At 34.5% G+C, this 27047-nt stretch overlaps 1 protein-coding gene and 1 non-coding gene across 2 annotated transcripts in view; both read left to right on the forward strand.

The window, feature by feature from the left end:
• Positions 1 to 874: 874 nt before the first annotated feature.
• LOC141576328 (uncharacterized) overlaps positions 875 to 27047 on the forward strand; it is a 36541-nt gene continuing 10368 nt past the window's right edge. The window contains exons 1-4 of the mRNA XM_074359244.1: positions 875 to 1043; positions 3042 to 3147; positions 7945 to 8136; positions 10534 to 10624. Coding sequence (XP_074215345.1) covers positions 968 to 1043; positions 3042 to 3147; positions 7945 to 8136; positions 10534 to 10624 — 465 coding nt within the window. The 5' untranslated portion in view covers positions 875 to 967. The remainder of the gene's footprint in view (positions 1044 to 3041; positions 3148 to 7944; positions 8137 to 10533; positions 10625 to 27047) is intronic.
• TRNAA-GGC (transfer RNA alanine (anticodon GGC)) lies at positions 4316 to 4388 on the forward strand. The gene has a single exon. It is a non-coding gene; the product is annotated as a tRNA-Ala (tRNA).

The following is a 27047-nucleotide window of genomic DNA, read 5'->3' on the forward strand; positions in this document are numbered from 1 at the left end:
CAGATTGCATGAAGGCTTAACCTGGAGCTCTCATAAAACAGCCATTTTATTGGTTTTCAGGAAGAAGGAATAGAGAATAAAGTACAATAATGGACATATTCCAAGAAGGAAACAGTACACAAAATATACTTGCCAATAGGTAAGGGAAATAGTAGATTTGAGATACACAGTGGGTATAACTTTAACAACTTATCAAAATGACCTAAGTGGAAAATACATGGTAGGGAATATTAGCAGAATGTGAAGTGCCATACTGACAAATGTGGACTTGAGAAGAGAGAGAGAGAGAGAGAGAAAATGAATGAGGCAGAAGGAATCCTAATAAAAGCCTGGTGTCCCAGCTGGATTACATCTGTGTCTGTTGCCCTGCCTAGTACTTCCTTCCCTGTCTCCTCTTTATTTTTCTTTTCCTGCCAATTCTCCTTACTTCTGTTTCTCTCTTTCTACCTTTTCCACTTCCTTTTTCCCCCATATTCTTTCCTCATCTCTTCTCCTTGCCAATGATATATTCAATGATGTCCTCAGATTATTGCTTAGCAGTCCTGGTGGCTGTAAGGTCAGAGATCTCTGATTTTGAACAAGGTTCAAAATCACATTCATAGCAGCATATTTCATGCAGAAGATGTGAGGGATTTTGGGCAAATAATAAAACATTTTGAAACCTAGTACAAAGATGAACAAACAGTTCTTGTAAGTAACAAATAACTATGACTAAATGCAGCTATACACAACTCATAGACAAATCATGCAGTTCTATATAAAGGAATTATAGATATGAGGAACCAAGTGTACACAAGAAAGTTAACTAGTAATCTACACAGGCTGAAAGGAGAAAGTTCAAAATCCATGCTCATTTATCTCCTATATTAACCACTCACAATCCTTGTTCGCTGATCTCCTCTCATAATTGCAGTAGTTTTTAAATGCAATTGTGAGGACTGCTTGTGTTTCCTGCCTTACTCTCACAATGATGGATTGCGTGTTTATATTGACTCGAATTCTCTTCATCTCCTGCTGTTTTCTGACTGTACATTGTGCACAACGTAAGAAATTTTTTAATTGCTTTATTTCCATAGGTTGAAGATGTAAAGAATGAATTAGATATTAATCACAGAGAGGATCAAGGCTGCAGTAGGTAGCCTAAGGGACTAGACAGTACTCTAAGCAAAGGTTCTGTTGTTAAAAATTCACAAACCTGAAAGTATCTGATTCTTTTAGAAGATGTTTCCTTTTAGAAGGGATAAATAATTGTTTTCTTTTGATGCTGACATGTTTGTCTCTGATCTCTAAGATAAATATAAAAAATTTCTATGGCCTACCCACTAAAATGTTTATTTGTAACAATATCAGTGATTGTCTTAGGCTACTTTTATTTAACACTTTGTTTCTTATAACATGTAAGGCTGTGCTTTATTTTTCAGAAAATTTTCACTCTGTAATGTGTTCAATACAAGCATGTCCTTACTTAATATAATAAAAACCATGTGAATTCCTATAAAAGGAAAGAGGTAGCCAAAGAAATGAGTTATATAATCGTATCTGTCTATAAAACAGAGCCTAACATTTTTGATGAGCTAAGTACAATTCTTTTTCAAAATATTGCCTGTTGAAAGCATATGTGACTTAAATTTCTCCAAGCAGTACCATTTGACCCACTAATTTTGGTAAGGGATTTTTTCAGTGTTGTTTGGTAGTTAGATGATCAGTGGTGCATTGTGGTCAACTGAAGTGGTTTCTAGATTCATAGAAACTATATTGAAGTACTGTATTTTTCTGTCACCCTTTCGTTTATTTTAAAAATACATTTCTGTAGCAAAGTCAGTGTGTCATATTTTACATGAGGAAAAAAATCTGCTCTCCAAAGGGCAAACAGTTTTCCTTTGGATTCTATAGGTCTGATATTATTGGAGATATTTTCCCTTTCTGCCTGCCACCTCTAACCCTGGGACTCAGGCCATTTGAAATCTCACTCTTACAGAATCTCTTCTTTGTGTTTAGGCTGGTGGAGGATCAAAATTATTCTCCCTTTCTTGGAATTATACTTTCCATGCATGTTTATAGGTCCTGTGACTCCTAATAAATTGTCCTACTCACTGATTTTCAGACTCTAGGAAACCTTTTCTCAGTCTAGAGTGCTGGAAGAGATACTATAGCCATACCACTCACAGAATGACTCTCCAGAGTAGCCTTCAAAATATCAGAAAATCATTAACAATTAGGGCTGACGTGCCTGCAGCCCCTGGCGACCTCCCAGTAGAGTAACTACTCTAACCTGCCTCAACCAGAGCCCTTTGAAATTGAAGAAAGCAGTATTAATACTTATTCCAGGACAACAGGCATAAAATGGAACTGTCCTAGAAAACCAGAATATATGCTTTTTTGCTTGTTTTATAATTATAACATTTTTAATTTTTTGAAGTATAGTCAGTTACAATGTGTCAATTTCTGGTGTACAGCATAATGTTTCAGTCATACATATACATACATATATTTGTTTTCACATTCTTTTTCATTATAGTTTACTACAAGATATTGAATATAGTTCCCTGTGCTGTACAGAAGAAATTTGTTTTTTTATCTATTTTATATATAGTAGTTAATATTAGCAATTCTCAAACTCTCAGTTTATCCCTTCCTAAAGAATACATGTGGATCCTATCTTTGGATATATTGTTTTGTATTCCCTTAGCCAGAGAGGATGCTAGAATTTAGTCCAAAAGAATTTTATTTCAAATGTTAGATGTCCTTTGAGCTATAATGCTGTGTATTGACTGTTTTTAAAGCCATGTTGTGAAAATCATCGGGTACAAAATAACAGAATGAAATCTTGTTTGTTGTTTATTTTGATTTTCGGAGACTCGTACTTGAAAAAATGATATTTGAACATTTCAAAGTACCACCAAGTTATTTTCATTTCTATATTTTAAGATTCTTTAACATAAATGGTTTTTCTAACATGTAGAATTTTTCACATGTGTATTAGCCAAGTTGAAACATTTGTTCTGTATTGTTGAGGGATTTTTGAATGTTGTTATTTACAGCCAATTGTACATCTGTGGCTGACTTTGATGACTGTCCAGGGAATATAACAGATTTCTGTCCAGAGTATAGTGTTTGTGCATGCAAAGATGGAAAGCCTTTCTGCAAGTAAGTGTTTCTATATGCTGTAAAAGCAGAGTAAGTACAATATATTGTAAGTAATAATTCATTTTGGTTTTGCTTGCTATATTCAATGATGCAATACTTGTTTTAAAATAATATTTTAATCAGTACTAGCTCCTACACATATAGCACAGTTATTATAGATTCCCTAAAATAGTTTAATCTACTGTTTTAAAAAACAACATTATAAAAATTTAAAACATTAACTGAGACCGTTTATATTAACCTTAAGAGATTAGCACCATGCAAAACTGGTCTTCTCAGACAGAATTTTTTATAGATAAGTTATATATATTCATAAGTAAACTGCTTTGCTGTTCTAAAGAAGAAAGATGTAAGATGTGCCTCATGTTATGCAGTAGGAATAATCCTGACATGTTGTGTGTGAATAAAGTTCTCTGTAAATCAAGAAATATTTTAAATATACTGTGATTCCCCCTCTTTTTTTCCAGGTTTACTTTTTATAAAAGAATGTATTCTTTGAGTCATATATATATATGTATATAAATTAGGCAGATTTTCTACTTTGTTCTAATCATAAAAATGAAAGTAGGGTAAAAAAAATTGGAAGAAGACCTAGGAAAAAAGGTAACAAGAATAAGGAAGAGTTCAAATGTGAGAGAAAGAGAGGCTAGGTGGGGAGGGGCAATGGTGAAAGGTTTTCCATGGTTCATGCCTCTTAAACTCAGTTTTGAAAACTGATAGTAAGAAAGCCAGGTGTAGGCAAAGGGACCAGTATGGACAAAGGTCCTGAGATTTGGGAGAATTTTGTGTCTGGAGAAATGTGAATAGTTTGCACACCATGCTCTGGATATACTGAGTGACAGTATTTCCGGTTCCTCGAGTGCACTCTTTTCTCTCTCACCTTTGGATGCTCGCATACACTACAACTTCTCTCTGTTATTCTTCCTTCACCTTCCCTCCCCTCATCACAGCTCTTCTTCCCTGGACAAATTCCTACTTAACGTTCAAGACTAAGCGCCATCAAACTGCATATTAAACCACCCTACTGCAGTTTCCTTATTTTAAAACCAAATTTAAAATATGTTTAAAGATAAACAACTTAATAAAATTGGCCAAATTAAAAACATGCCTAATATGTACTTTATAAAATTTTTCAGTCATGTTTTATTTCAAAGAATTATATTTTGGGGGAGGGTATAGCTCAGTGGTAGAGTGTGTGCCTGGCATGTATGAGGTCCTGGGTTCAATCCCCAGTACCTCCATTAAATTAAGTAAGTAAGTAAACCTAATGCCCTCTCTCAAAAGAAAAATAGTTCATTTCTCAAAGAATTATATTTTACATTGTTACAAATAGAATAAAGTTTATTTAAGATAATTTTATATTAAAAAAAATTCAACTAGCTCTGACCCCCTATATCCATTATCATCATCAAAATTAGAATCAGTACTTCGATACATCTAAACAGGATGCAGATCTTTTTCTTGGTGTTGCTGTTTTATTGAGGTATAATTGATATACAAAAATTGTACACATTTACTGTTTATAGCTAGATGAGTTTGGACATATGCATACACCAGTGATACCATCCCCACAACCAAGGCACTAAGCATATCTATCATCTCCAAAAATATCCTTGTGTTCTTTTGTGGTATCTTTTTCTTTCTTTTTTTTCTTTCTCTCTTTCCTTTCTTTCTTTCTTGAAGAGTACTTAACATGAGATCTACCTTCTTAACATATTTTAAAGTGCACAATCTCATATTGTTAACTATTGGTATTATGTTGTATAACAGATCTCTAGAACTTATTTATCATGCATAACTGAAACTTTATACCCTTTGAGAAATAATTTTCTATTTCTCCCTCCCTCAACCCCTGAAAACAACCATTCTATTATCTGGTTCTATGAGTTTGACTATGTTTATTTGGAAATTAATATATCTCTCAACCTTTGTTCACATTTCTCATATACTTACTAGTTTTTGAGGAAAAATGTAAACTACATTTTAAATGTGTTTTTATATAAAGGTTTTATTTTCCATTGATGATAAAAAAAGGAAATCAAATGCTTCCCAGGATTGCTGTGAGAATTAAGTAAGATAAAATACTTAAAAATTCCTCACAAAGTAACTGGTTCAAAAAGGTGCTCCAAAAAAAAAAGTCAGTTCATTTCTTCTACCTTGCCACTACGATGTTAAGCCCAAAGGTCAATTCTCAGTCTTCATCTTACTTAACCCATCAGTAGCATTTAACACAGTTGGTACCTCTCTCCTTGAATTTTCACTTAGCTTCTCTCCTATTTTTATTTTTTCTTCTGCTTCACTGTCCATTTCTCAATTACCTTTGCTAGTCTCTTCTCCTGCCCCCACCTACCTAATGTTGGAGAGTCCCAGGATTTAGTCCTTGGTCTTCTTTATCTATACCTCCTTCCTTGGTGATCTCATCCAGTCTCATATCTTTACATACCATCCAACTAGGAAAATTCCTACCTCCAAACTTAGAGATAAAACTGCCTATTCAATATCCCTACTTGGATAGCTAATATCCATTTCAAAGTCAACAAGTACAAAACTGAACTCCCCCACTCCCACCACCTCCACCCCAAACATGTTCTTTCTACATAGTCTTTCCCATCTCAGTTTATGGCAACTCCATCCTTTCATTTGCTTAGGTCAAAAATCTTAAAGTCATCCTTCAGTCCTCTTTTTCTTGCACACTCTGCTTCCTGTCTATCAGGGAATTCTGTTGGTTCTGCCTTTTAAAAGATAAGTGGAAATCAACCATCTTCTACCCTGACCCCCACTGTTATCATTCTGGTCTAAACTGTTCTGTTATCTCTTGTCTTGATTACTGAACAGCTCTGTGACCTTTCTCCCTGCTTCTACCTTTGTCCCCAATAATCTGTTTACAATCCAGTAGAAAAAAGAGTGATCCTTTTAAAACAACTTAGATCATGTCACTCCTCTTCTCAAAACCTTGTAATTGTTCCTCATTTCACTCAGTGTACAGTTTGAAGTCCTTATAATGACCTGTAAGGTCTTTTACGATCTGCCTCCTTCCCTCTTTGACCTTACCTTTCTACCATACTCTCTTACTCACTGTGCTTCAGCCACAGATTGTCTTGTGTTCCTCTAATATGTAGGCACGTTCCATCCTGCTTTAGAACCTTTGTACTTGATGTTCCAGCTGTTTGGGATGCTCTTCTCCCAAAATGTCCTATGGCTAACTCTCTCACCTCCTTCAGTCTTCCTTCAAATATTACCTTCTCAATAAGGCTTGCCCTTTACTAACTTAAAAAATCACTGCAGCCCAGCCCACTATCCTGTCCCTGCTGTTGCCAATCCCCCTTACCCTGATCTACTTTTTCTTTTTTCCTTAGCATTTATCCCCTTTAAACATTCTAGATAAGTTACTAATTATGCTTATGTTTGTTGTCTGTCTTCCTTTGCTACATTTTAAGCTGCTTGAGGACATGGATCTTTGTTTCATTCACTGGCTTATCTCAAATGCCTGGCACAGCACTTGGCACCTGGTAGGCACCCAATAAATGTTTGAATAAATAAATGAAATGTTACTATTTAATATATAATTCCTTTGTGATTCATTTCTAAGCTAAACAAGAAATATACTCTTGAAAAGTCTTTTTTTCAGGAAGAAATCCATAAGAGTTTATAAGACATATTTTTCAAAAATATTTTGACCTCCTTAAATTGAATGACATTATATTACATATTAGAATCCATGTCCTATTGAGATTACTAACTATTTGAAGCTGGTAGATGCATTTTTCTTAAAGAACCTTAGACTATCAGAGCTATAAAAGATTATAGTAATCATCTAATCAATCTGTTTATGTCATCTATGACTGTACTTTTTAATATGTTGGAACAGTACAGTTCCAACTGTACTGTTTCCCATATTCCAGTTCCAGAATACTTTACTTAGGATCTGACATTTACTGTTCCACTGTGCAATCTTTTATCAGTTTTACAGGAGATAATGAAGCAATCTCTAAAGACACCACATGAACTAGCCTCATCATTAGTCACTTCAATGGAGGATGCTGAGAAGTCATATTACTCCTCTCCACAAACCAATAGACTTGTCTATATGGGGGTATGCTATGCCAGTTGAGTTTAGGTACCAGAGAACCACATTCAGATTATTTGGCAAAGTGTCAAGTCTTTATAAAAACATGAGAAGTTCATAGATGAGTCATTTATTTCTTTAAAATCTAGGAGGAGAATCTGGAGTCATTGGGAAAGACGGAGGCAGGCAGATTTTGCTGGCTGTCTAGCCTCACCTCCTCGTGTGTCTTCTTGTATCTAGTATCTAGTGTAATAGTCAGTCTGTTAACCTGCTTTCATCACTGTAGGAGTTAGTGAAGGGAAAGCTCAGCTGCAGTTGCAGATCTGGTAGACTAGGCTGCTTCAAATTCTTCATAGCACTGACAGAACTAAAGTCTCCAGAGTGAACAGAGGTATGAGCAGTGGGCAAAATGTGGCTAGTTTTAAAAGCAGTCTTGAGAAAGCCAATCTGGATGAGAATTTTTTTTTTCATTTCTAACTAAGTGCCATATCTTCATTAGCCAATGGTTGGGAAATCCTGACAGTCTTCTGCATGCTGACTCCATGTGTTCAAACCTGTAAGTTTTAGGGTATTTGCTCAAGTGGAAAATAGGACAACAGGAAGCTCTTGAGGGCCTTAAAGGGGAGCTTCATGGTTTACTAGCAATTAAAGGTTTGATTCTTTCAGGGAAAACAATTTGTTTTTGTTTCTCTCATTTGTGTGCTTTTTCTATTTTTATTATCTTTATCTAGATGTCCAAATTTCAGGGGTCAGTGGGGAAATTATTGGTACATGGGGGCCAAATGTGACCAACTCTGGAATACTCTGGACCTGATTTTAGTAGCAGTATTGCCTGGAATAAGCCTTACTTTAATAGTTGGTGTCACAATCCAGACTATCTACTACTGTAAAAAGAAGTCAAAGAAGAATATAAATGATCACCGGTAAGAAATTTCTAAATACCTCTGGGAATGATGAGAAATCTCTTGTGAGATCAGCAAATGATTCAAGAAATAATAGGTATCATTTATCATGCGTACAGCTGGAATGTGCCCTTCCATATTCATCAACATTTAATTAAATTCGAACAAAATCAGGATAACCAACTACGTTTTGTTCAGGATTTGGATACAGCAAAAACTGGAAAGCCCTTTCCTCAGATAAAAGCCAAGTGTAATTCACTAAAGAATTGTCCTACTCCAGTGCCTTCCTTCCACGAAGGCGGTATTTGTATGCACCACACATACTGTCCTAAGAGTTGGGGCAGGGGGATGGTTGTACCAGTACCTCCTATCCACCCCCAACCCCCAGCAACAATGTCCGAGAAATGGAAAGAGGAATCCAGTAGACTTGACCGTAATCTGATTCTGTTTTGGGTAAATCATTGGGCTTCAATTTCCTTAACTATAGAGATTGCTATAATCTGGCCTACCCACCTCCCAGAGACGGTGAGATTGATACTGAAAACAACCATCATTTACGGAGAGTTTATTATGTGTGTCAGGCTGAATTATACATGTTTCATACCTATCAAATCATATAATCCTCACAGGAACTCTATAAAGTACAGATGAGATTACTGAGGCACAGAGAGATCAAATAACTTGGCTGAGGTTACAGGGCTGTCTGGACCCAGGCAATCTGGCTCCCATGCCTAAACTCTTAACCCCCAGGCTATGCTAATGGAATCTAATGAGATAAAACAGTGCTTTGAAAGCTGTAAAGCCCTGCTGCATTCCATGTATTTATTTGTTTAAAAGCAAATAGCACTGTTTATATTTTGCACTTCCTCTGAATGATAGAAATATGTGGCCTAATACCAGTAGGGTACAATCTCATCAATTTTCTATCAGTTAATTCAAATTAGCATCTACTTTGAAGTATCATTCTCCAGTGACAAGATAATGTTACCCTCTATGCAGTATGAAGATGGTTTGAAATATTACTTTAAAATTGGAAGTGTCTGGTACTGTCAGCCTCACACTTCTAAGAACAGGCTTACAAATTGCAATATAATTAACCATTTGAATACACTTAGATATTTGTCTCTGGGAGGGTGAGATAAACTCTCCAACCTTTTTTGTTGTTTCAGAATCCTAATCTTTGTACCATCATTCCATATTCTTCAAAGTACCCTGTGGTGTGCCTGTATCTCTGCATAAAATCAATGTTAATTAACATTAATTTTGTAAATTGAAATTAATGTGGAGAATTTCATATTACCACTTGACTTAGGTTGGAAACCTCCTGAGATTTTAGAGAATCATTTTAATTAGAAATTATCCCTGTTAGCAAGTCACCTTTTAAGCAATCTGCATGGTTTTCCTACTCCCAAGCTTTCTAAAACACTGGATTTGTATTCCAATCCTCTCTTCTACTAACTGTCTATGACTGAATGGATCTCTTGGCCCCTGTTTCCTCCTTCATAAATGAAGAGTCGGGTAATACATATCCTACTTCTCCATAGTTGTGAGAATCAAATGAAATAATAGAAAATTGCATTGAGAAACAAAGGAAAAATAAAAAGCTTGGTTATAACTTAAGAGAGTATTAGTGTTCATAAGCCTTTGGGCTTATTTATAGGTTTTTTTTTTCAGGTAAAGGATTAGTCTGCCTGATTTTTCTGCAGTTGAAATATAATTTAGTTTAAGCTCCTTTTTTTCCCTCTGCCATTCCCTCAATTGTGAATTGACAAAGTGATTCTGGATACACTCTGGAAGATTCTTAGTATAGTGGAAGAAGTATGGAGCCAGACAGACTGGGGCTTATATCTGTGCCCTATAAATCACATACTGTGTGGCCTTGGGGAATTTCCTTAAAATTTCTCAGGCTCAGTTTTCTCATCTGTAAAATGGAGTTAATAATACCTATCTTGCGAGCTTTTTGTATATATTCAAATAAGATAATGTAATTTTTATAAAATAAGCTTCTGTGTGAAATTTCAATTGCATCAAAAATATAATGAATTAATGAATGGATAGAGGGATGGATAGATGGATAGACACATGCAAAAGCACGAATAGCAAAATGTTACTGATTAAACTGAGGAGGTAGATACATGGGCATTCACTGAACAGTTCAATTTTGCTGTATATTTGAAATTTTTCATAATAAAATGTTAGGAAGAATCAGAAAATATAAAATAAAACACTTTGAATATAGAAAATACTCAAAAAATGGTAACCATTATTATTGCATTCTCTCAGGTACATATAACAATGGAATCTTAAGATGGGAACATTCATTCTGTATTGTCAAAAATGAGTTTTAAAACAAAAGTGATTTATAACCAATTAAGCAATTCTCTATCCTAACTACATATTTTTTATTTAATGTGCCAGAGAACAGAGGAGCTTATCAGGACTCCAAGCTCAGCATAATTCTGCACATGTTTTCAATACTGCTATGAGACCTTCACCTGATCAAAGCCAGGTAAACACTGAAAGTAATTTGTTCAGTAAACTAAGTTGATAGAAGTCACCAAAGAGAGGAATGCTTTGGAGAAACAAAAAGAACTTTGGGAGATTAAAGAAGTAGTCAGAGACAACAAAATGAAGTGTGATCAGAAGATCAAATTACACAAATATGGGATGGTTGATGACAGGTTATTTATCAGTAGAGTACAGGCCAGGCCTGGGGCAAATTACAATAGAAGTGCTCTCTTCATCATTTGTTTTCAAGTAAAATCAAGTTAAAAAACATCAAAAGGCAGCCTTGGGGAAAGTTAAAACACAAATCAAAGAGGAAAAGGAAGTCACTAAAAGAGGACCAGAAAGATATAGATAACAGGATAAGGTTTTGAGCCATGTAGCTTTTTTTCTTTAAACTAGCTGAAAATTTCTTCTTATCTAATAATATATTCTCCATAGCACAGAGCCTCTAAAACAGAAGACTTGTGTGGATCTCTTCAATTCACTGTACTTTAGGTATAACTCTGAATATAGTAAAAGTTCTGGGTGTCATATCTGACCACAAGTATCAGAAGCAGCAGCAATGCATTTATTGTTTTAAATCAAACAAATCACTAGTAAGATACTGCAAAATCATCTTTTTTTTTGTCATGGTAATAATGAGTCCTGAAGGGGCAAGTTATGGTTAAGTGATAGAATGGATGCTTAGCATGCAGGAGGTCCTGGGTTCAATCCTCAGTACCTCCATTAAAATAAATAAATAAACCTAGTTACATCCCCACTCTCCAAAATAAGTCCCAGAATATGCCTAGCTATGATCTCTATATTTTAAGGAAGATCTACATTGAAACTAAAGAACACCAGTGTCGGTATAATTCTGTATACATTCCCAATATGGTACCTTCTCAACAGTACTGAGGCCGGTTAAAATTGCAACTCATGAAAAGGTTAAGATAAAAAGTTGATAAAGAATTGATGAATGAAGGATAGTGGTCAGATATTTTCCATTTGAAATCGGAACAATTAAATATTGGGAGTTAAATCAGAGTATAAAAGATAGGATTTATGTGATTCTGAATACATCTATATCTATCTATCTAAAACATTTTTCTGAAAAAGAAGGTTAAGTTTCTCTGGATGAATATACTATGATGAATACAGTTGATGGTATAAAAGGTTGACTCTAAGGCTGTCAGATCCTTTTAGTAGTCAATTGGTCCCTTGAAGTGACAAATTGTTTTGTAGATGGATTCTAAGAGTTAGAGAAGCAAGCAGGTAGATGGTGCTTTACCTTTTTTAAGGATTCACTTATTCTTAGCCTCCCTAGTTACTTTTGCCACTCACCTATTTTTCAGATCTCCTGGTTGACTTTCTCCTCTCCTCTCCTCTCACCATCCCTTTTTAACTTACTGCTATACAATTTCTAATAGTGGATAAAATTCAAGAGGAAAGCCAAGTATAGCGCCCATCATTTAGGCTATATTCAGTAAATGTTACTCTCCCTTTCCCTGGTCTCAGTCTTCCTATGGCTAAATACCTGCTTTAGTTCCTGTTACATCTATCTGAATATTTCCACTGTAGACACTTTCTCTTTGTTGCTGTGAACTAAACTTCCCTTGACTGGGGACGCCACAAGTGAACCACCATGTCTGGTCTCAGTCTACCATATTCTTCTCTTCCTGATGGTTTCCCAAAGTCTAAGGAACTCAGAAGCAGAAATGGACTGCAGGTTAACAATTTAATAGAGGACTGGGAAATTTTCCAATTGAGTTAAACTCTTTAGAAGGGTGTCCAGATGCACTGTGCTCTGAGTATACATTTAAAATATTGACTTTGGCATTTGATGACTTCTCAAAAGCTAAGGCCCAGATCATATTTCCACAGAATTGAATAATGCTTTTTCATGTAAATTCATCACTATTTTCTTTATTCAGCTAGCTCACACGCAGAGAACCAAGAATTAACAAGCAGAGCCTGAGTTCATTCTTGAATTGTCAACGTTAATCTTTTCTAATTGACTTAACAATTAGATTTGAGTGGGTGAAGGTAAGACTACCTATTTGCTACCTCTTCTTCACCCCCACCCACTTTTATTTTTAGCACAGGGTAACTTGTGGCTTTCAAAGTTATTAAAATCCTAGCATGAGCATATAATTAGAAATCCCAATATATTATATAAATCTCTGGCAGGAAGGTGTGCTGCATAGTTTAGTCCTGTGAGAATTCACCGTTGCCTTTTTTGGTTTTGGTTGTTGTTCTGATCATAAATATGTTTTTAAAATTTATCTGCCTTTGAAACCAAGCTTACATGGCGTGATTCAGCCACATTCAGTCACAGGATCGAACATGTTTTAATTACTTTCACCTGGTAAAAATTCACGGCAACTATGTTAGGAAAAAAGGAAAAAAAAACCGTGCATTTTTTAGAGACCCAGGTAACCGGCATAGTCTGAAGAGGTTAGCAATAAATACTGGTATGACTTAAAGAGCATATAGTAAATCATATAATGCAGGCAACAAATACTGAGAAATGCTCACTGAAAAGGAAGAATACTTTGACTAACAAAAAGATTTTCTAAATTTGCTATGATGATCCCAAATTTACCAAATTGCTGGATTTACTGTTTTCAAATAGAATAAATTAAAAGTGGGGAGAGAGAATGAGCTAAGCTTTAAATTATCAACTTACTAAATCCAGAAGATTCTTCCTAGATACTAAATGAAAATAATACCCAATAATTAAAGTATTATTCTTTAGATACCTGAGAATATTATCATAATTTAAATAATTTCTCATTAGAAGTCATTTCATCTTCAAACACTTAAACATTATCAAGCATTCCACTACAGATAGCACTGTGCAAATGGTGATAATCTCCAGACCATTGCTATGTTTTCAGTGTGCATTATGATTGGATTTGTTACTCTACCTTATCAGTAAATGATTAGTCACAGTTTTATGAATATTTGCATAGCTAAAGCCTTATGTTATGTCACTTATCGAATTCATGAAATTAATTAGTTCAAGGCAACCAGTTATGTTAAGTGAACTGGAAATCAGCAAGGCAGAAACAACACCTTTTACTGTGATTAGTTTTTTCAACGGTCCAAAGTTTTACTTAGGGAAAAAACATTCCGTTGGCTATAAACACTAAAGGAATCTTAGCAATTGAAATGGGAATATTATTCTGTAGCATATTTGCCTTTTTAAAAACAAAAATTGAAATCTTTGGTTTCTACTAAATATTAGTTTAATTTGTTTTAAAAGATGATTGAAACAATTTTATGCCCTGATGAAAAGCAAATGGTGTATCTTATTATATTAAGCGAATGCCCACAGCATTAAAGAACAATTAGCAAAGCCATGAATTATCCTTCTGTTTTCACGATCATTTCAAAGTTTTTGTTTTGGTTTGTATAAGGCCAGGATTCATGCCGTGAAAAAATCAGGAATTTCCTGATTTTGAAAATATTAACTGAGTTTGTATTCTAGTATGAAATGCAAAACCCATGAAAGTCAAACACATATGAAATGCAAATGCAGTTAAAATCATAGCTGTCTTTAATCTAGAAACAATACATAAGATAAAAGGAGAGAAGTCATCTCTTTTGTTTAGCAGTCTAGGCAGAAGGTCATTTGTGAACTTGTTATTTTTCATCCTATTGTCAACGTTGCCTATTACAAGCACTGGGCATACAACAGAAACTAAATGAGTGCTGGAATACATGAATGAAAGCATGGATGAGTGAGTGGGATACTCCCCGTGAGTTTTATTCCACTACACATATAGTATTCTATCTACCACCCATATAAATTATCATGCATGTCATATGTTGATGATCTGGTCAACAAAAAAGAGACTTGTGAAGTCAAGAAAATCTGATGTGTTCAGTGATTTGAAACTATGAAATACTTCATCATGTTTCTACTGGGTAGCCAAAATCACTAGGCAGACTCTATGTCTCGTCAGCCAGAATATTTAAAAGGCAATCGAGGCTGTCCTATCCTGAAACTCTCTAACCTGAAAACTTTGTAGCAGATAATCCAATTTGGGCAGTAGGTTCTGGCCTGCAACCTATGACTTTTCCAGGATATTTTTCTAATAGGCCATGGCTGGAGCTTTAGTCTAGAAATAATAAGCAATGAGAAGTAGACCAGGTAGAAGAGCTTTAAATCACTGGCATATAAATGAGAGTGAATGAGATGGTCTAGGGAGAGAATATAGAGTGAGAAGAGAGAAGGATGTAGAATGAGGAGACCCAATATTGACCAGCTGTGTGAGCTTATACAAGCTACTTAACCTCTCCAAGTGCCTGCTTGAGCATCCAAAAGATGAAGACAAAACTCACACACCTTGGGGTAACTGTGTATAGCAATCAATCATTCAATAAATGAGGGCTATAGCTAGCATTTTTTTACATATATGGAAGTATATTTACTGCAGTATTGTTTATAATAACGAAGTATTGGAAACAAATTTACATTTTTGGCATATCCATGTAATGGAATACTAATAATACATCTGTAAAACGCATATAGAGAGAAACTTTTCTGTGTGTATGAGATGAAGAATGAAGCCTCTTGTGTATACTTCTACACGTTCTGCTCAAAAGAGGGTTGATTGTATTAGGTAAATAAATTATCTCTCATGTGTTTGTGAGCATTAATATTCAGACTGCAAGAATGACAATGCCTAAGTCAAAGAAATGGCTCCAATAGTGAGAATTTCACATTATGGCAGGTTGAAAGAAGATATCATTTAATATGTAATTACTTGCCCTTAAAAGCATACCATTCACATTCCTTTTGATAAGATCAGTGTAGCCACAACCTACTGAATTCTCCACTTCTACATTAAAAGGCAAGAAAGGGAAATTATCAACCAATTATCTTATATCTCCTTTCCTTCAAACCCCCTGAATCTTTTACTGGGAGAAAAAAGAAATCTATATGTAGAAATGTATGTAAAGAGGATATGTGAGTGTATCTGTAAAGTGGTTAACCATACCATTCATTCACAAAGACATTTATTCAAAAATATTTGTTGAATACCCAGACACTCTGCTAGGTACTGGGGATATGATGTCAAATAAAACAAACAATTCTGCCTCTCATGGAACTTGTACTCTAGTAAAAAAAAAAAAAAAAAAAAAAGACAGATATCCATCAAATAATCATACAAATAAATGTGAAATGGTAACTGCAATAATTGTTTAGAAGGAGGGCAGGTCTAAGAGAGTTCAAATGATATGTGTAGTAAAACAGAGGCAAAGGAAAGTGCTTTGAGCTATTCTATGCTTCAAATGTTTTACCATTCTAGCTTTTCTCCTTCTGTTCCCTGTTCCTCCTAGACTGGCTGTCTTAATTTAGGGCTTATATTGGCATGTCTTAAGCAAAATAAATACATAAATACATGAATCAACAATTAAAAACTAAGTAATTAAAATAAAACTTTCAATTTCTACCTTATGCTAAACCACTGTTATTATATTGTCTAGATTGTATAGCACTGCAGATAATGGTAAACGGTAAAAGCCTAGTTACAGAGTCATTAGCTGGTTTGGCAGCAGTAAGATTAGATTCGTTTTGTACACCTACAAGATCAACATCTGTATTAAAGAAAAGACAAGAGAAAGAAAACTATGTTTTTTTTAATTGAAGTATAGTCGATTTACAATATTATACTAGTTTCCAGTGTACAACACAGTGATTATTTTTATAAATCATACTCCATTTAAATTTATTGTAAAATATTGGATATATTTCCTATGCTGTACAATACATCCTTGTACTTATTTTACATATAGTAGTCTGTGTCTTTTAATCCCAAAACCCTATCTTGCCCCTCTCTCCTTTCCTCTCCCCACTGGTAACCGCTAGTTTGTTCTCTAAATCTGTGTCTGTTCCTGTTTTGTTATATACATTAGCTTCCTTTATTTTTCAGATCCCACATATAAGCAATAACATAAAGCATTTGTCTTTCTTTGTCTGACTTATTTCACTAAGCATAACACCCTCTAGGTCCATCCACATTGTTGCAAATGGCAAAATTTCATTCCTTTTTATGGCTGAGTAATGGTCCACTGTATATATAAGCCACGTCTACTTTATCCATTCATCTGTTGATTGACACTTAGATTCCTTCAATATTTTGGCTATTGTAAATAATGCTGCTATAAACATTGGGGTTCATGTGTCTTTCTGAATTAGTGTTTTTGAGGAAAACTATGTTTTGACTAAACTCCTAAGCTTCCATAATTTTTTGTTCCTATTGTTCTTGCTATTTAATTTAAGATTATCATTAACCCAAAGTTTCTGGAATTTTTAAAATTATGTTTTCAAAAACAAAACATCCACACCACAAGGAAGTGTCACTGGATGAAATTTTACGTCTTTACCAGTAGATGGCAGTGATTAACCATTACGTAGGCGTTCCCGGTTTGAAGAGGAAGCGCTTTCTCCATAAAAATTCAAAACAGAAAACCTGTAGTTAAGGACACAGGGCTAAATCATCCCTAGGACTTATCACAAGTATCAAATTATGGTGATTCTAATCAAATTTTAACTGATTTGTGTCACGCTAACGGCACTGTAAAGCGAGAATCTGTCAAGAGAAAAACAGGAAAATAGAAAACTGTAGATACTGAAAGATCTGTCCTTTTTCTAAAGTGTACACATATATATGGTGGAAATACACTTGCCAAAATATTAACAATACTTTTCCTTAGGTGGGAAACTATAGGTTAATTTCCTTAATATGTAAAATCTCTTCATAATCGTGAAGCAAAAGATCAACAATTCAATTTTAAAAATAGGCAAATTAGATGAACTGGTAGTTTACTGAAAAGGAAACTCAAATGGCTCTTAAACATATGAAAAGATGTTAACCTTCCCTCATTATTATGAGAGAAATGTGACTACAATTATACTGAAATACCATTTTTTGCCTATCATTTTAGTAAAGATCCAAAAGCTTGATAATATATTCTATTAGGAAGGCTGTGAGGAAAATGGCTGGTGGACAGGCAATTATGAATGCATATATCATTTGACCTAGCAATATCACTTCCTGGTGTGTATATCCTGCATATATATTCCCACAGGTGCAAACTGATATTTACAAGATTTTTATTGCAATAAGAAAGGATTGGAAACAAGGCTGGTTAAATAATCTATAGCACATCCATAAAATAGAATGCTATGAACTTTACAAAAGAAGAAGAAAATTATCTCTGTACTGATATGAAAAACTCTCCAAGACATGTTTAATGAAAAAAGGTGCAAAAGAGTGTGTAGAGTATGCTTACTTTTGTGTAAGAAAGGCGAGGAATTAAGAATATATGTTTATATTTGCTTACACATATATAAAGAAACTTTGGATTAATATACAAGCAACTATAAAAGTGATTACCACTTAGAAATGTAAGGGGTGGGACTTGAGTGGTTGGGGGACAGACGTGAGAAAAAGAACTTTATTGGTTATATTATTACTCATTCAAAAATTTTTAGAGTAGTTTGCTTTTAATAATGGAATAAAACCTTATTTAGTTAGTTATGTTAATTAGTTATAATTATTAATTAGTAACATTGTGCCATTATCATTTTCCCAGTTTTGATAATGTACTACAGTTATGTAAGATGGTAACATTAGAGGAAGCTGAGTCAAGGTAATGTAGGAACTCACTGTGCAATTTTTGCAATTTTTCTGTAAGTCTAAAATTATTTCAAAATAAAAAGTTTTTTTGAATAAATTGGTTGAAAACCTCTTTAGTCCACAGTTCTGCTGGGATATGTGGGAAGACAGACGAACATCATTATCCCTGGCATCCAGGGATATGGTAAAGTTCCACAAAACAATGGACAAATCTAGGTTAGGTTCCTTTGCTATACCCTCTTGCTGGAAAGATGTTTCTTTCTTAGTTACACATCTCACTTTGCAACCATATACTCATTTAGATGGTTATTTTTTAATGTCTGCTTTCCCGCTAGGAGCAGGGAAATGTATATACACATTGTATGTGGCCGGTGTCTTAAAACACATGCAGGGCATTTAAGTGGAAGAAAGATTATGTTTATTTTATATAGTTCCAAAAGGCAGAACCAAAACCAATGGTGGAGATTACACGAGGCAAACTTCAGCTCAATGTAATAGATCTATTTTCTAACAGTTGGAGCAATCAAATGATTAAATAGATCATTCCAGTGAGGAGTGCACTCCTCAAAACTGGAGATATTCCCAAAGAGGCTAGGATGAGACAGGAATGACATCTTCAGGTGGGAGAGCAGACTACATAACACATAACATTTGATGATGCTCAGTGCTAAGATTCTATATCCTTTTTGGCATATCGTATTTTAATTTGCTTAGCTTCCTTCATATTTGAAGAATCAAAGGAGCCTCTTGTTTTTTGCTATCTTTCAACTCTGTGTTCTCAGTATGTTAAATGCCAAGGTTATTCTTTGAAGCCCATTTCTAATAAATAACATTTAGCTCATTGAAGCTTATCTGCTGAGTTGTACCCACTCAGCCAGCCTTGGGAGATCTCCATGCAGATTATCCTTGTCAGCTTGGCAATTCATTTTCAGGAAGGTCAGCATCAAATTTTAGAGACCATCTATTTAATGACAGACACTCTCTCTTGCCCCATGGTGACCTAAATTTTAAAAGGCCTTTGGTGTGGAAACTTGCAACAGTTTTTTAAAAGTCTAAATAAGTTATAACCATTTCAACCCGCTTACTCAAAATGCTAAAAAAACAAAACAAAACAAAACAAAACAAAACAAAAACCCTAGTTGATTGTGTCGGTCATAATTTTCCTTTACAGAAATCATGATTGCTTTTACCTAGCAGGTTATGTTTGATGATATTGCTGTTAACCTTCCACCTCGCCCACAATAGAAGAATAAGATTATTGGTCTATAGTTGTCAGGATTCTAGCCTTATGGATTAGAGTTAGCATGGTGGTCATTTATTAAAAAATGTAACACTTTGGTGGTCCTTTATTCCACAGTTTCAACTTTGACTTTCTTCAAACTGTTCAAGAGATGCTCTCCAGCCCTTGTGATTTTCCTACACCTAGTACAGTGACTAAGTTGACAAGTGAATTTCAAGTAAAGCTTTCTACAATGACAAAAATGTTCTATAAATCTATGCTATCCAATGTGTCAGCCACTAGCCACATGTGACTATAGTGGACATGAAATGTGACTAATACAACTAAGGAGTGGACCTTATTTTATTTTAATTAATTTAAATTTACATAACCAAATATGACTAGTGACATATTGGATAGAACAAGTATAGACCATCCTACACATTTAAAATAATTTTTTCTGATACCTCCGATTTACTAAACACTTTCAGGAAAACGTTATTCTTAAATTCCCTTAGTAAAAACCAATGAAAATACAGTGTCTTCTCTAATCTTATTTTTAATTCTAAGAGTGGCTTTGTGTCTGTTCTCTCATTTCCTTCTTTGGATTATAGTGTAAAAAGCTTTGAGTTTGGAATCAAACTTGTAAAATCAAACCCTTCAATCATCTGAAATATCCAGATCTCTCAGAAAGACCACAAAACTATGGGTTTGGCTGTGTGAACACAGTCAAATCATGGGTCTCTATATTAATTTCATCACCTGTAAGAAAGGAGATAGGAATATGACATCTCATCTGTCTCACAAAGCTATTGTTGTGAATTTTCAAGGAGATCATAAAGGTAAAGTACTTCAAATACCAAAAATTTTATACAAATTAATATGTTATTATAGGAAGAGAAACAAAAAAAATTTTAGCATTAAACACTAAAATAATATGTACATTTTTTCTGGATTTTTTAAGTACATTTAAAATACATACCTCTCAAAATAAAGCAATATTTTAAATTTTTTTTAAAGTTCTAGACCTTTTAAATTCTTCTGGAAATTTCTAAGCCTTACTCTATAATCATAAAGACAAAACAAACTAGCACAGAATTCTAATGTTTTCTTACTTGTTCATCTAAAAAGTATTATGATTCTGTGAAAGGTCTCTGATATACTTTTAGCATATTATACCATTATCTTTTTGGAAATCAGTTTTTACCTTTGCTGCATTTAAAAAAATGGAGTACATAAAAAGATACTTGGCTGTAACAAACACTTTAAAATGCAAAAAGTATGTTTTAATCCAGAGGGGATATGGTACTCTGTTTTTCATACTTTTCATAAAATAATTAACTATTAAATTTTTGAGCTGGTGTGAGTTTAAAGATTGTTTCACATGTCTATGAGTAGGATAGCATGCGAAGAAGTGGAAGGATTTAAGGAGAAAATTGGGAAGAGGTGTGTTGTCTGTGTGTGTGTGTGTGTGTTTTATTCTAAGAAGTAAAAATAGTTAAAAAATATAAAAGGGAATGTCCAAATTAAAATAATTGTTAATATAAATTAGCCACAGCCTTTTCAGGCAGAGACAGGTTTCTCAAACATGTTTGTACGTGCAAAACAGTATATTTCAAAAAGGAGAGATTATAAAATATTGGAAGGAAATATCGTCATTACTTTTCCACTTGGATTGCAAATTTCTTAATAAAACATCCGTCTTGATATCCCTGTATGCTTATATGACTGCTATGTACCTCATGGATGCTCAATTAATATTATTTAATGATAATAAAGAACAGAGAGATCTAGTAAACAGTACCACTTTTCACTTCTCACTTCTAGCCCTCACACTCTATTAAAGGCAAAGCATTATTTATGTCAATATGTGGCTACCAAATTGGTCACAATATTTTTGGATTTTGTAATTTCAAGACATAGAATAAATTGTGGAACATGCAATTAATTAGCTTACCCAGGCAGCAGTATAATTCACCATGAGGCTGATCAAAATAACTATACCAAATTCTTTTAGGCTCCAGTAATTTTAGTCATATCAGCCAAACATAGAAAACTGTGAAGGTTCATTTCTCTTAGCTTTGCTAGAATGTTTTATCTTTGAAAGTTTCTATCCCTGGTTCTATGAGCATGACATCTCCGAAAAGTTGCTGCTAAGGGCTTCACTTTCAGAAGCAGACAAGATATTGATGTTGCATTGTGTTGTCTCAAAAGGTCTCCATCCTTCTATGTGTGGCAGTCCAAGGCTTATATGTAACCACAGAAGATTTCCTGATAGTTGTATGGCACCCAAAAAGGGAGCCACTTTGTCTATTTTTTTCAGAATCTCAGATAAAAGTTCTCTATGAAATGAATGCTAATATCCACTTGAATCATACATGGAGTTTTCAGAAATCAGGCACAGCAAGAAATCTGTAACACAAGACTGTGAACACTACTTGACAGGATTTGATATTCAATTGGTGTGTATCGCTCTAATATGGATATTGCACAGTTGGAGCCAGACAATTGCTAGCTATACAGCATGGTCAGAATAGCTAATAGCAGCATTCAATAAGTGAATGAACACAGAAAACAACCTCTTATCTCTTCTTTAATCATTTCCTTGCTGATGAGTTCTAATTTATTCCCACACCAATCTGTTATTAAATTGAAAAGTATGATCGCCAAGCTCCTTTTTAGAAATGTAAAAACTTAAAAATTTGAGCATTTATACTTTCGTGCTTAAACATGTTCTTTTACTGAATTACAAATAAATATAACGTCCAGTCACAGCCTTTATAGTTATTGCAAGTTGGCCTTTAATACAATTATTTTAAAACAGATTTATTCTGAAATTATGGTTATAACACAGCTACACTTGACCAATAGTGTGCCTCTATTTGTTATCGTGAGCTAAGGACAAAATAGTCTAGCCTGTAAGACAGATATAAAAAATTTGAAATAGCAGAAATAAAATTTAGAAATAAAAAAATAAAAAACTTTTTTGTCTCACCAGGAAAATTCTATTCTAATAAACAATGTCCATATCCAACAGTATTTGTCTTGTTTGAATAAGTTAAAGTCATAGTCATCTGATATAAAAATAATAATAATAATAGTAATGGTACTAAAAACTCATAATTATCTGCAGATGACCAATCCATATATGTTGGTGTCTAACCCAGGTGGATAAAAGTTATGATCTTATTTTTCAAGGTACTCAATCCAGTTTGCATTATTCTCCTAATAGGCATAAAGCTGTGTTAAGGTTAATCATACGGGGAAATGTGCTATAAAAGAACTATCAACATGGATGACAGAATATCTTAAATAATACCCACTAGAAGATATATTAGATGTTAGAACAAATATTCTGCTATTTAATAAAATTAATTAAAAAATGGAACTTATTCAGTTAGCAGTTTTACTTCATGGTCTAGACCTTGCCATTCCTTCAAAAGAGGAGCAAGTTCAAAATTCTACTCTAAAATAATGAGGCCAATTCTCATAAGCTAAAGAAAAAATCACCCTCATTAGATTATCATATCCTATTGTGACTGTGGCAGAAGAGCTGATACAAATGTGAAAACTGAAGCTGTTAGAATATATCAATTACATAGGCAGTTGAGCAATTTCATGTACCCTAGAAATTAGTACTTCTACACACATGGTATTTCAATCAACCAATCCAATATTTCTATGCTTAATGTTGTATGGAATAATTAAGAAGTACAAGATATATTTCCTCAGCTCTATGAGCTTATACTAAAGTTGGAAAGACTAAAGCAACATATGTACGTTTAAGTACAGTTAAAAGCTAAACTGACAATAAGAGCAATAGTAGTTTTGAGAGAAATCAGCATGGGCTAGAGTAGTTAGTTTAATCATGATGAAGTTAAGACTTGAGTTGGTTCTTAGAGGGTCACCCTACATCAGATGTGCCAAAAGTCAATCATAATTTACTTGGCAAAAGGTCCAGATCAGTCTATGAAAATTAAAATGTCAAATGCATGTATGTGGTGCTTTTTCTTTTCCTAAGTACAGATAGATTACAGTCTCAGCCTGAAAAAGATACCTGATTTGAGCTTTCTCTGTTTTCATCTTGGAGACTAATATAGTAGATTAAAAAGAAAGTCACTCCCAGCCTAACAAGATAAAACTTGAACACTTATGCATGCAAGTCCAGAAGAAAAAGGATCTCTCAACTAGTATAAGGCATGTACTACCATGAAAAAAACTAAAGCCAAATGTACATTATGTGACATATGTTGACATCTGGTCATAAGAGAATTACTGAAGTATTGAACTGAATAAGAATCAAAGTCAGTATTACGAGCATAGTTGAGTGACCTTATCATTGTTTCCTAAGCAAGTATATTTTTTCAGCCTCAATTGAGGTAAATTTTTCCTCTTTAAAATATGAATGTATCATTTGAGGTTCAAGTAATACTAACTTGATTTTCTCCAGAATGAACCTGATGATCTGGGCACAATGTTGTGGAATCACTGGGTGGCCAAGCCTCAACTATAACTGAGGGTTATAACCTTGTAGGAAATACCCCTATGAAATATACAGCATGACTTTTGAGGCAGAGATAGAGTTGAGAATTGTCAGTACCAGTGCTCTTGCCCAAGAGGTTGTCTTTGGCACTTATTCAAATTATAAGAGTAAATATAATGAGAGAATGGTGACTCACTTTGTTGAGTGAGTGATTTGTCACTTGTGTTTTCTCATCTATATTTCCTGAAACAAGCTAATGGCTCCATTATCCTTAAAAACCCTTTTTAGTGATCTTTCAACATATGATATATCCACTGTAACATCTAACAGTATAATCTATTGATGGTTTAATCCGTCTAAGTAAGAGACTGTCACCCATGCATGTTACCCAACCCAAAAAGATGACCTTGATCCTTGACTATTCCCTCTTCCTCCTTTGTCATATAAATTACCAAATCCTACCTGCTAGCTCTTCATATTTATTTCTTAAATGCATCTCCATCTCTATCTCCATTGCCACTCTCCTCAACCAGCCATACTTTTCACCTGGTCTATTACTATAGCCTTCTAACTGGCCTATCAGTGTCTAGTCCTGCCCCACTCCAACCACCACCATCCATTTTCCACAGTAGATTCAGCATGGTCTTTCCAAAACAGAAATCCTATCCTGTTATTTCCATGACTAAACTTTAATGGTGCCCAGTAACCTGCAGGATAACTACCATAATCCTTGGCATGACTTAAAAAGCCTTTCCTGGTAGGTTCCCTGCATTTTTGCCAACCTCATTTTCTACTACTTCCCTTCCACCCATCATCCTATGTTCTAACCATATCAAGTTACTTGGAGTACCACAAATACTCCCTATATACTCACACTGTCTACACTTGTACATGCTATTTTCTCTGCCTCAAGTGCCCTCCCTTTTGTTTGATCCTTACTTCCACATCCCTGAAAAACTCATACTCATCTTTCAAAGCTTAGTTCAAAAAGCACATTCTTTGTAGAACTCTCACTGATTAAGTCATTCATTTTCTTTGTCCACTTGCTCCCACAGCACCTAATATATACTGCCTCATAGTGTACACTACATTGAATTATAAAGATATGCACCTAAGTTCCCCATCAGTTTTTGAGTTTTCTGAGGACAGAAACTGTGCCATATTATTTTCTTTATCCCTAGTGCTTAGGAAAATGGCTAGAACCTAGTAAGCTCTCAAATATTATGTTGGATGATTTGTTTAACTATGTTTATAGGTGGCATTTGGTTAATGTGTTACAGACAGATACCACAAATAACACATATATGTGTATTTTTTAAATCATGGGCAACAGTTTTAATATTAAGTATTTGACCTCCCGTCTACTCTCGATGCTTTCACTCTGAAAAAATAAACAGAAAAATCAAAGTAAAGATAATACAATAGTTTTAGTTAAAGGCAAGCCATGGTTGTACTTTTAGTGGGAATTATGTGTTTTTGGAAGATATGTAAGCATCAGGAGATGATAGTACTCTAGATTTCCATATCATTCATTCAGAAGATATTGAACGAGCACCTAATTGATTCCAGGCATTATACGAAGCACTAGAGATAAATACATGATTATAACACAGTACTCAAACTCAGAGTCTAATGAAGAAAAAAAGTGATGAAATATGCTGTGATCAATTCCGTAATAAAGAAGTACTCACAGGATGCTATGTGATCTCATTATGCGCCTACACCAGGGAATGTTAAGGAAGGCTTCTCAGAGATAAGTACGAGTTACTCAAGCAAAGAAGCAGAATGGATATTACAAACACAAGACTCCACAAAAAGGAATGTAAGTGAGTGAAAGTGTGGCTTATTTGAAGAACTGAACACAATATGCATGTTTCAATATATGTAGAACATAAGGTACATAAGGGTAAAAAAAAGGAGGGGGCAAGGGTTAAAAAAAAAGGAGGAGGCAAGGTTAAAAAAAAGGACACAGTCCAGTTAAATGACCCACCTAAGTCATGGTAAGGGATTTTCCTGAAGACTGTGACAGAGAGTAGGGAATTGGGGAATATAATTGAAGAATTTTAAATAGAAGAGTGTTACGATCAGATCTGCATTTTAGAAATAACATTGATTATTTTGTGCAGAATGGGTGGGAGTGGAGGAAACAGTTGACAAGACTGGAGACAGAGACAACAATTATAATCAAGGCAAAATATGATCATGGCCTGAACTGACTTAGTAGTAATGGAGGTGAAAAAGATATTTAAAACACATCATTGATAGGTCTGATAGGATGTGTATGTTAAAGAAAAAAGGAGGATGTAGAATAAAGTTTCAGATTTCTGATTTGAGTTACTGGGTGTTTGGGTTACCATTTTGGGTACTGGGTGTTCCATTCACTAAGACTGGGAATAAGAAAGGAAGAGAAGATTTGGAGACAACAGTTTTGGACTTGTTAAGTATAAAGGATCTGTGGTTGATGAGAGTGGAGGTATATAGTAGACAGTTGAATGCATAGGTCTTCAGCTTAGGAAAATGGTTTTGTCTGTAAATAGTGATTTGGGAGATATCCCTGTAGAGATGGTAGTTAAAACAGTGGTATTAAATGACTCCCAAATCTTTGCTTTTAGCCAAGGCTTTTCTTCTGGGCTCAAAACTCAGAATGAGCCATATTTTCAGTCGACTAGTGGAGAAGGCAGATTGTAATAGACTGAGAAGAGAATGGGTAGTAAAGAAATGGAGGTAGTATGGTCCACACTTTTAAGAAGACTTAGTGTGAAGAGCTTAAGAAATAGTGTTATCCCTGGAGAAAAGTTAGGATCATAGAAGTGATGATAGGAGGTGGGATTCAGAAGGAAGGACAACATATTTTCCACTGAAACTGGAGACAAGCAGATAAGGGCATGTCAGATAAAAATAATTTTGTCTGTAGGGGCTCAGAAAGTCGAAGGCATGTTCAGAATTTCACTTTACAAAGATCACTATGGCAATACTGAAGATTAAATTGGAGGTAAATTATTTCATAAATATGTGCATTCCTCAAGGCTGGAGAAAAAGAGAACAGGATTTTAGCTTTAAAGGAAGAAGCATAGCATACCCAATACAT

This window comes from Camelus bactrianus, chromosome X (assembly GCF_048773025.1).
Source record: "Camelus bactrianus isolate YW-2024 breed Bactrian camel chromosome X, ASM4877302v1, whole genome shotgun sequence".
NCBI classification, from domain to species: Eukaryota; Metazoa; Chordata; class Mammalia; order Artiodactyla; family Camelidae; genus Camelus; species Camelus bactrianus.